Genomic DNA, 11,849 nt, shown 5'->3' with positions numbered 1-11,849 from the left:
TTTTAAATCATACCTTCCTCAAATCAGAATTTTCCTTGTGTTGCTCAGTTAATATTTTATTCAAATGGTTGCGAAAATGTCAGTACAACAAACAGTTAATCTGACAATAAATGGTTTCAGTCAGTCAGTGTGTGTGTGTGTGTGTGTGTGTTTAAACTGAAAGCAAATGGAGTATTGCCTCTGTGAAAAGTCTTTTCCGACCCACAAAGCATGCTGAGCAAAGCAAAATTAGATGCAAGTCAAGGCTTTTTGATTGATCAATATTGATACCTACATAGTGCCTATACTTGGCACTTTACAGGCATGAAGTCATTTACACAACAGTCTGCCTACCTGGGAAGAGCCAGGTAAGAGCTATGTGAGGCGCTCATCATTCTATTTATGTGTCATTCAGTCAGGCTTCAGTCATGCACACGCACATAAATTATATGAATCGGTTTCACAGCAAACTTTGGTCAGGGACAACTCTCTCGTTGCCATGGGTTCTTTCAAGTGCATAAAAAAGTACTCATTAACTGGTAAATTATATTATGAATAACACGTCCAGCTGATGTACGTATCTTTTGATTTTATAGTTGTTTGGTAAGTCCACCAAAAAAAAAAGAAAAAAGAAAAGAAAAGCTTTTTACCTTCAGCAAGATGATGGTGAAGGCCAGGCACCAGTGGCATGAACTAGTGCACATTGTGTGCAACTTGTGTCTCCTCAGTGGAGCGGATTCTCATGGTTATTGACTGCCAGGTGAAGGCAGGGTACACATTTAAAATGTCTTTGACTCATCACACATCTCCTTTTTTGTTTTGTGTGCAGAAGAACGAACACATCGGGCCATGCTGTCAGGCAGCAGGTTTGACATTGAACAATATCAAGGATACAAAGCCTCTATCAGTTTTGATCACCAATGGGATTGCAACCGAAATTTTCGGCATTGAGAACTCAACGAACAAGACCCCCAATGTCATTTTGGTGATGAATCTGTGTGGGTTCACAGCAGAAGAGATGAAGGAGCGGCACTTCATCAATAAAGTCAGAACGCAGCTACGAAGAGTTGTGGAGAGAAAAAAAGCATCAAGGCGGACAAATCTGGAAGCCTTCTTAAACGAAACTTTTTACTTTTTCAAAAAACATATGGCCAAATCGAAAGAAAGAACGACGGAGGAGGAGCTGCCGCCACTATCAGCCCCTTCTTCAAGCCTGTCCTCAGCGGCCGAATCCAGTGGGAGCAAGTCTTCAGATGAAGACCTATTGACAAGCAGCACAGGGTAAGTACATCAATGTTTGGCACTTGAGAGAGTTTCTCAGTTTCACTTTCTCAAGGAGGCGTCACTGCGTTCGGACAAATCCATACACGCTACACCACATCTGTTGAGCAGATGCCTGACCAGCAGCATAACCCAACGCGCTTAGTCAGGCCTTGAGTGCATGCTTACATATTTGTGTACCTATGAAAGGGGATTTCATTTTACGTAATTTCGCCAGAGGACAACACTCTCGTTGCCATGGGTTCTTTTTCAGTGCGCCAAGTGCGTGCTGCACACGGGACCTCGGTTTATCGTCTCATCCGAAAGACTAGACGCTCAGTTTGATTTTCCAGTCAAACTTAGGAGAAAGGGCGAGAGCGGGAATCGAACCCACACCCTCACGGACTCTCTGTATTGGCAGCTGAGCGTCTTAACCATTCTGCCACCTTCCTCCTTGAGAGAACACATGCTAAAGACTGGTTTTCTTTTCTTTTTTTTTTTTCAAGAATTGGAGTCAATTTGAAGTTTTTGAGTAACAGAATGAAAATAACGATGTTGAACTTGTGCTTTATGATTCTGATTTTAAAAAACAAACAACAACAAAAATCACTAAAATGCAGTAATGAATGAATTATATTGAAAAGCAGTTTTCTTTGTGACATTTTCATACATTTTCCAAGTGTTTGAACAAATAAAAATGTTGATGTGTATTGCTGAAATGGTTGTATGGTGTACATAATGCCGAAATATGAAATTTATATTGTAAAAAAACAAAAAAAAAAAAAAAAAAAAAACTCCGTAAATTGTAGATTCTGCCATAATCTAAAAATTGTAATTTGTAAAGGAGCTGAAAGGCAGAATACAGTGAGGAAAGACACTTAAAAAAAATTGGAAATCTATTCTTCTGTAGCTGCATCTTAGGTAACTTTCCTGGTATTGTTCCACACACAAAACAATTACAAAGTGTGCCAGTGGACTCAGCAGTCAGTGAAACGTTTTCTCATTAATCACACTGTAATCTAATCTATGAACTCTTTCACTGCCTTTGGCGACATAACTATACAGTTCACCACCACAGGCAATTTTAGTCAGCATCAAGGTGTCATGTTAAACAGACAATTTTTCACAATGTAGCCAAGCATGAGAGCTGCAGGCAACTTTCCAGGCCAATAGGATCGCTTGTTTGGGTTTGAAGTGAACAAGTCGTCTGTGTTGTCTTTGACATGAACTGATTCGTTTGACTGAGAGCGTTGAGTCTAAAAAATATTATGCACTGGGGAGTGTTTTTTGAAGCCAAACAGTTGATGCCACATGGTCAAATGATGTCCACATTTGACAAGTTTTGTTTGCTTGCTTCATATAAAGTGCTGCATAGATCGAACTCCTGTTATGTGTCCTTCAATACTCTGTCTACATTTTAGTCTGTTTCGAGGTGTGAAGAGTCTTTTTATTATTGCAGTTTGTGTTAAAATGACTCAGTTACTCACTGCGGATCCATGTGTAATAATAATGATAGTAATAATCCAATTTCTGTAGAGCCTCTCCACGTAAAATATGTTCAGTTGCACTGTACAATATAAGAAACAACAAAAAAAACAACATGCATTTAAACAAAATGTCTACAATTCTTAACCCTGCACAAGCAATGTGCATTTGTCTAGCATGTGATGAAACATGCATTCTGACATTTTTACATGCATTGAAGATCCGAAGCAATCAGTCGCAAAATACAATTACATAGATCTGAAGTCAAGGTTGAACTGTGAGCCAGACAGTGCCATTGGCCAGTTGTCACATGCATTAATTATCAACACTGCATGTGGTCTCCCATCATCAGTCTTTTCCCACCACTGTGGCTTCAGTTGCTCAGAATGAGTCATGCAAGTCAACCTACTTCTGCATTCTCCAGGCTACGTCGTGTTGTTCTACACAAGTTCCCTGTTAACTCACTCAGTACGGCCAGTCCTCTCTTCTCCTCTACACAGACCCCTCGGATGTCCAGTGGGTGTCAGAATGACCCAAACGTTAGCTTCCGTCGTCAGAACTGTGGTATTCTTTGTCAACATTCACCTCTTCAGTATAAGAGCGTTCCGCTTGCAATATTTTGATGATGGTAATTGGGATGAAACGCTGTTAACGTCGTCTCTTTCGCCGTTCGTACGGAGAGAGTTAAAAGCTAGGTACAGATACTCATGTCATGATATTCTGTTCCGAAATGCATAATTCCTTATGGGTAACTATTGTTTTATAAACTGTTTTGAATGGATTTGAATGGGTTTTATACATAATCTTTCTGTCTGTCTGTCTCTCTCTCGCTTCCCCACTCTCTCTCTCTGTTTGGTGTGTGAGAGGTCACATAAGGTGATGGCAATGAGAATCTGTGCATGAGTTCAGCTCAGTTCTGAAAATGTCACGATGTATTCCAGAAGCTCAAATGGGGACAGGGAGAGCAGCCCCAAGGAATCACTGCTGTGCTGCGTCCTGGACAAGGGGCGCAGATGTGACAACTCGGCCGGCAGGGCAAAGCTAAAAGGAAAAGTCCAACATCCGGACCTCAAACATGACGACAGCGTAAGTATCAGAAATACATCAAAATCGCTCTCTGTTAGGGTGTTTTGCTTGTGAAAGCTTATTACTGGTATGTTTAGAAATGAAAGCTTGTTGTTGAAATGCCATCAAATCAAAAGCTTAGTTGAAATGTTTACAAATGAAATTTTGTTGTTAAAATATCTACCAGTGAAAGCTCATTGTTGAGATATTTTCTGACAGTGGTATGCAGATAAAAGATACAAATACATTAACATTACTGATTGAAATAATGCTGGACATGTTGTACTGATATACTTAAAACATATACCAGTATAAAGTCTTACTTGCAACCATATGTGTACATTGTTTATCAGTTCTTTTCATGACATCTGAAAATAACACTGATAGGATGACGACACACTGCACAGAATATCATGCCCACTTTGTGGGATGTGACATGTCAGAATGACATGCTACACAGAGTAGTTATCATGTCCACTTTGTGGGATGTGACATGTCAGAATGACATGCTACACAGAGTAGTTATGTCCACTTTGTGGGATGTGACATGTCAGAATGACATGCTACACAGAGTAGTTATCATGTCCACATTGTGGGATGTGACATGTCAGAATGACATGCTACACAGAGTAGTTATGTCCACTTTGTTGGATGTGACATGTCAGAATGACATACTACACAGAGTAGTTATCATGTCCACATTGTGGGATGTGATATGTCAGAATGACATGCTACACAGAGTAGTTATCATGTCCACATTGTGGGATGTGACATGTCAGAATGACACACTGCACAGTGTAATTATTATGTCCACATTGTGGGATGTGACGTGTCAAAATGACATGCTACACAGAGTAGTTATCGTGTTCATATTGTGGGATGTATAACATGTCAAAATGACATGCTTCACAGAATATCACATTGGGCTGTAACGGTGTCAAAATGACTGTGACAGGATGACCCAGCTGTGTGTGCTTTATGTTTTGCAGGTTAGCCACAAGCATGTGTGCACCTTCCATGAAGCCTTAATCAAAGACTTGACTGGAAAGGGAAAGAAAACACAAAACCAACCACGAAAGAGGAAGCGAACGCAAGATGACGACGAACAGCCCAAGGTCAGTTTTCACTTGGTTGTTTGCAAGGAATGCCTTCGCCTACTTTTCAAGCATGGGAGATTCTCTCCCCCTCTCTCTGTTTTAAGCCCCTCATTCAGTCATTGATATGTATGACAGATGTGTTGCTATGTTTGAAAACTGAATGTTATGTTTCAGATTCAAAAGTGTTGGTAGGTCCCTCTCTGTTTTATGCCTCTCCATAATCCCACTTTTGCCAGTATTTTCTCACCCTCCTCAAGAGACAGACCCTCAGTGGTGATCCGGATGCTAGTCTGTCGGATGAGATGATAAACTGAGCTGCCATGTGTGTAGCACGAACTTAGCACACATAAAAGTACCCATGGCAACGATGGTTGTCGCTTGCAAAATTCTGTAGAAAAATCCACTTTGAAAGTACAAACAAACAAACAAACAAAACAGAAAAAAAGAAGATATGGGTGCCACTGCCTTGTGATGATGTGCTCTTCTATGGGAGAACGACTTGAAGTTTGCACAGAGATATGAATACAGTACAGAACAGTACAGTTCAATACAATACAATACTGCGCCGTGCTGTGCTGTGCTACCCACTGTGTGTTTGACACTGTCAGCTGCTCAAAAATAATGTCTTCTGTGATGGATGAGACTGAACAATGTTGCTGTCAGTTTCATCAGTGTCATTCTGTGTATGTCCCGAGTGTGTGTTTGTTTTTTGTTTTTTGGTTGTTTTTTTTTATACTCAGAATGAAATGAATGCTCGATTTGTTTGTGTTTTAAGGGTATTTGTAGGGTTTTACTTTTGTATAGGAATGAAGCTTTCTGTCTGCGTGTAATAATTTTCATTTTCTAGTTTCCATTGCCTGGACATCACTATTTATTTTATGATATGAATTTAAAGTTTGAAAGAATTGGCATTTGGGAGATATGACTTTGTGAAGTGTTTTTAATTGTTATAATGTACAGTTAGTGTATGGTTAGTGTCCAGTTGACAATACGCTCTGTACATTTGTATGTTAAAATGTATGTATGCAGTGTGTGTGTGTGTGTGTGTGTGTGTGTGTGTGTGTGTGTGTGTGTGTGTGTGTGTGTGTGTGTTAGTCACATTTTGGTGTGTGTACGTAACATTGATGTTGCTATGTGTTATGTAAACAAAGGTGTATTGTATAGCACCTAGAGCAGATTTCAGGATAGTGTGCTATATAAGTATCTATTATTGTTATTATTGTGTAACCTTCATGTTTAAATGAATCATCAGACAAGAGATGACTTAGTTGAGACCACTGTCTTGGCAGGACAAAGTTTCCGATGCCTCTTCTTTTTTTTTTTTTTTTTTTTTTTTTTTTTTTTTTTTTTTTTTGCATATGAGGCAAACTTCCTTTCCATCCTTACCCCATGTGGTCCAGATAGCAAATCATTTTCCAGAAGAAAGAGGTCTTCCTCCCGGTATATGCTCATTTGAATAGTATTTTGTCATCCAGACACATTAAACTAACTGTTCAGAATATGTTTATGTTTATATTCATTAAACTCCAACGAAGGAAAAATCGGAATAGATGCAGGACATCAGTGGACATCTCATAGGCACTATGGTAACACTTTGTTTAGGACATCAGCTGACATTTTATTGGCACTGAACTAGTTAATACATTTAGAAAATAACGACAAAAAACAAATGAACAAACAAAAAAGGGGTCCAATTTGAACACTGATACCAGGATAGCCACTGCTCTCTTTCATCGGTGGTGTTGAAGACAAATTAGAAAACTTTAAAGAATCGTTTTGGCTTTGTATTTGGTCTGAAAAAGAACCTAAAAAAGTATGGAATTTTATGTTTGATCACATCTAATCTATGAGAGCCCCACTTTTCTCCACCCTTTGACCTGTCAGACTCTACCAGGAGTTATAGTTCCCACCAGATCATGGAGACACATAATGTCTTCTGACCCCCAACAGGGTGGTTACCATCCAGGTGTCTTGCTCTCTGCACAATGTGCATGACTGCATATGTCGGATATGAAGTTTTCCAACAGTAACTGTCTGAGACGTTTTCAGACTCAAGAGAGTTGGATGGGCAGATGGCTTGAGCTATTGATTCTGAGGAAAGGAGAGAAAAAGAGGGGGGGGGGGGAGAAGAAAAATGGCATGGGGTGTTCTGTTTACAAAATGTTTTGGCTTTTATTTCTTCATGAAAAAAGAAGAAGAAAAAATCGAAAAAAACACCCAACAACAGTGTTTAGTGTGGATGGCATTATGTGTTCCATCAACATCATAATCCTTGTTATTATATTTTATGTTTGCTCTGTTGATTTGTGGTCATGTTGATTTTGTTTCATTTTCACTTGTTACTGCTCTGTTGATGTGTGGTCATTTTGTTTCATTTTCACTTGTTCCTGCTCTGTTGATGTGTGGTCATTTTGTTTCATTTTCACTTGTTCCTGCTCTGTTGATGTGTGGTCATTTTGTTTCATTTTCACTTGTTCCTGCTCTGTTGATGTGTGGTCATTTTGTTTCATTTTCACTTGTTCCTGCTCTGTTGATGTGTGGTCATTTTGTTTCATTTTCACTTGTTCCTGCTCTGTTGATGTGTGGTCATTTTGTTTCATTTTTTTCCAGTTGTTACTTTCTTTCATTTTGCATTGGCCAGATTATTAAATTTGACTCTGGTTTTTCTTTTTCTGTTTTAACACCATTATGTGCCAGTAGCTGTAAAATTAATGAAGCACTCTGTGGCTTCAGCTGGAATGCATGTGACTGCAGTCAGATTTCAGGATGAACTCCTGATTGTTGTACTTCTGTAAGAGCCAATTGAGGATTATTTTGCATATCAATGTTTTAAAATGATATGATTATCTTTTGTTTCAGGTCGACTTCAGCACATTGAGTACAACCAGTCTAAGAAAATATAAAAAGTTTTTCAAAATCACCCACCGGGGTGGTGTGGAAAAAGATCAGCTGGAAGAGGTATGCTTTGACTGTTTTTTTTTTTGTTTTTTTTTTTTTTAGACTTGTTACACACGATTATTGTGACTAATGATTCAGGCATTACAAATACAAACGGCTATTGTGACGAACGATTCAGGCATTACATATACAAAGGGTTATCGTGACTAATGATTCAGGCATTACAAATACAAAGGGTTATCGTGATTAATGATTCAGGTATTGCAAAGGGTTATCGTGATTAATGATTCAGGCATTACAAAGGGTTATCGTGATTAATGATTCAGGCATTACAAAGGGTTAACGTGATCAATGATTCAGGCATTACAAATACAAAGGGTTATCGTGATTAATGATTCAGGTATTACAAAGGGTTATCGTGATTAATGGTTCAGGTATTGCAAAGGGTTATCGTGATTAATGGTTCAGGTATTGCAAAGGGTTATCGTGATTAATGATTCAGCTATTACAAAGGGTTATCGTGATTAATGGTTCAGGTATTAAAAAGGGTTGTCGTGGTTAATGGTTCAGGCATTACAAAGGGTTATCGTGATTAATGATTCAGGCATTACAAAGGGTTAACGTGATCAATGATTCAGGCATTACAAATACAAAGGGTTATCGTGATTAATGATTCAGGCATTACAAATACAAGATGGGGAAGGAAAAGTATGTAAGTGAAAGGGATAGGGACATGATCTCAAAACCCTGTATTGTTATGTTTCAGACCGTGGCTAAACACTTCAAAACGATCGCCGTTGATGAAGAAGAAGTGCTCACGAACTTCTTGAAGATGACTGGAAGACTACTCTGAGTGAATTGTTTTTGCCAAGACTTTTTTTTTTTTTTTTTTTTTTTTTTTTGAATGAGTCATGGTGAGTTTGATGGTTTTGGAAGGAGCTGAACATTTTCCTAACCACAGGCAGCAAAGACAAAAGAGTTGTGTCTGTTACCAAACCAAAGATGTGTGGAGGGCTTTTGACAAGGTCCATTGGTGCTATAGGATTCTGCACAGTTGTGGTGCTTGTTTGTGAAATCTCCATCAGTTTTCAGTTTGTGGTTCTTTTCTTTATTTAAAATTTTTTTTTCCCCATTTTCTTCTTTTTGTTGTAATTGTTCATTACTTTGCTCGCTGCTTATATACTTAATTCTGCTGCCTGAAGAGTTCTTGGCATTTGTGCTATGGGCTCTAATGAGATGTCTTGGACAACACAATGGAGTCTTTAGGAGTATTGCTCAAAATTTCCTGATGCGTCTGCATCTCTCTGGTCTGGTTAATGTGATGTTGTATTATGAAAGAGTACATCATTTCGGCAAGTCTCCAAGTAAAGTAAAAGCATTGCTTTCATCATCCTCATCCAGTATTGTGATTCCCCCCCCCCCCCCCCACCCCCCCCCCCCTTTTTTTTTTTTTCTTATTCCTCCGCCACTTCCAGTTGGCTGTGGCATATGCTTTTTTTTTTCTGTTTTTGTAGTGTTCAGCAATTTGTTTGGTGGCTTGGCAGGTATCACATGTGAGTCCATCACTGTGTCTCTTGTTTGTACATTGTTTGAATTTGAGGAAATACTCTGAAAATATTTTGCATGTGTACATATTATCTTGAAATAAAACTTTTTTTTTCACATGAAATGAAGTGACTTCTTGTTTTATTTGGAGTGAATACCACTGCTAACTGTCATGAAAGTTGTCTCCAGTTGCACGCACCAGCTTATAACATATGTGGATGTGTGTGCGTACATGTTTTTGGCTATTTGTCCCCTCTAAGTCGACCACACATTAGTTGTCTCATCGTGAACACAAATCTTTGGCCCCAGCCAGTAGTCTTCTTTATCTCAATAGATTTTCTTGGCATAACTCACCTTGTTGTGGGTGACTTTTTGTACTTCCGTAGAGTTATTTCCACTCCTGGCCTTCCACTTATGATAAATTGACACTAATATATAAAACGGACCGTTTTTAGCTGTGTCTCGCACTGCCCAGCAAAGAGCGACAGTCTAAAGACTACTGGCTCATGAATCTGAAAAAAAGGAAAGAAAAAGGAAAAGCAATGAGGAAAAATGTGGTAGTGGCTCGTCCGTCGGGATCGACGAGGACCATCTAGTCATTCTGGGGGTGGGTGGGTTGGGCTCTGTGGGTGCGCAGATGACTGGTCAGGCCAATCTGCGCCCGGAAGGTTCTGACGCAGTGTGGACAGGGGATGGTGGCGGCTGTCAGGGACTTGCTGGCACTGCTTTTCCTGGCCTGTCTGCGTTGCTCTGCTGCAGCGATTCTGTTGGCCTCACAGGATTTGGCGCCTTTGTGGACAGATGAACGCAACTTTGGTCTGTCCATTGCATTCAGCTCCCACGTGTCGTGGCTGATGTTGAAGGCCTTCAGAGAAGCTTTCAGAGTGTCTTTGAAGCGCTTCTTTTGGCCTCCATGGGAGCGCTTGCCATGTTGGAGTTCGCCGTATAGCAGTTTCTTGGGGAGCCGGTGGTCTGGCATGCGAACTATATGGCCTGCCCAGCGCAGCTGGGCCTGCATCAAGATGGTGTAGATGCTGGGCAAATTTCCACGAGTGAGCACCTCTGTGTCAGGGATCTTCTCTTGCCACTTTATGCCGAGAAGTTTTCTGAGGCTGGTGGTGTGGAAGTGGTTCAGCTTTTTGGCGTGGCGTTTGTAGACCGTCCATGATTCACATCCATAGAGCAGTGTGGTGAGAACTATGGCTTCGTCTCCAGGGTGATGCCTCTCCTGTTCCAAACGTTTTTATGGAGTCTGCCGAAGGCAGCGCTGGCTTTGGCGAGTCTGGCATTCACCTCGTCGTCGATAACAACTGTGCGAGAGAGTGTACTGCCCAAGTATGTGAACTTGTCCACCGCATTCAGTCGTTGCCCGTTGATGAAGATGTTTGGTTCAACGTAAGGCTTTCCTGGAGCTGGCTGGTGCATCACCTCAGTCTTCTTTGTGCTGATTGTAAGGCCAAAGTTGTCACAGGCAGCAGAGAACTTGTCGACGCTGTGTTGCATGTCAGCTTCGGAGGCAGCATTGAGAGCGCAGTCATCAGCAAACAGGAAGTCGTTGACGGTGTCTGTCCTCACCTTGGTTTTTGCTTGAAGCCTCCTGAGGTTGAAGAGTGAGCCATCTGTGCGGTACCTGATGCCAATGCCTACGTCAGCGTCTCTGAAGGCATCTGTCAGCATGGCTGAAAACATGAGACTGAACAGGGTGGGAGCAAGAACACACCCTTGCTTGACTCCGTTGGAGACAGGTTCTGAAGTCTCTCCGTTGTCTTGGACTCGGGCCAGCATCCTATCGTGTAGTTGCCGTATGATGGTGATGAACTTTCTGGGACATCCGTACTTCGCCATGATTCTCCAAAGGCCATCTCTGCTAACAATATCGAAGGCCTTGGTCAGATCGACATAGGTGGAGTAAAGGTCGGCGTTCTGTTCCTGACACTTTTCCTGGAGCTGCCTGGCAGCAAACACCATGTCGATAGTCCCGCGTTCTTTCCGGAAGCCATACTGGCTCTCTGGTAGGAGACCTTGCTCAAGGTGCGCTATGAGACGGTTGAGTGGCACTCTGGCCAGAGTCTTGCCTGCGACGGATAGGGATATTCCACGATGGTTGTCACAGGCCTGACGATTTCCTTTGCGCTTGTACAGGTGTATGATGGAAGCGTCTTTGAAGTCCTGTGGAACTGCCTCATGCTGCCAGATGAGCTGGAATGGCTGATGAAGCTTCTCAGTCAGCGCCACACCACCTTCTTTGTAGATCTCAGCTGGAATGGAGTCTGAGCCAGGGGCTTTGCCATTGGATAGCAGTAGGATAGCTTTCTGAGTCTCCTCCAAAGTTGGAATGGCATCCAACGACTCACTGACTGGCACCTGGGGGAGTCGGTCAATGGCTTCATCATTGATGGTGGAAGGGCGGTTCAGTACGCTGTCAAAGTGTTCAGCCCATTTCTCAAGGATCCCGTCCTTGTCAGTGATTAGGATAGAACCATCAGCACTGAGGAGTGGAGCAGATCCGGAGGTGGTGGG

At 41.3% G+C, this 11,849-nt stretch overlaps 1 protein-coding gene across 1 annotated transcript; it reads left to right on the top strand.

The window, feature by feature from the left end:
- The first annotated feature begins 1,126 nt into the window (after positions 1 to 1,126).
- LOC143285257 (histone deacetylase complex subunit SAP30 homolog) lies at positions 1,127 to 8,637 on the top strand. Its single transcript, XM_076592515.1, has 5 exons — positions 1,127 to 1,260; positions 3,666 to 3,810; positions 4,779 to 4,904; positions 7,746 to 7,844; positions 8,551 to 8,637. Exons 1-5 carry the CDS (start codon positions 1,127 to 1,129, stop codon positions 8,635 to 8,637), a joined length of 591 nt encoding a protein of 196 aa, XP_076448630.1.
- Positions 8,638 to 11,849: the final 3,212 nt, after the last annotated feature.

Source organism: Babylonia areolata, chromosome 8 (assembly GCF_041734735.1).
Source record: "Babylonia areolata isolate BAREFJ2019XMU chromosome 8, ASM4173473v1, whole genome shotgun sequence".
Taxonomy (NCBI): domain Eukaryota; kingdom Metazoa; phylum Mollusca; class Gastropoda; order Neogastropoda; family Buccinidae; genus Babylonia; species Babylonia areolata.
Note: the sequence above shows the minus strand (reverse complement) of the source record. Positions and strands in the feature narration are given on the sequence as shown.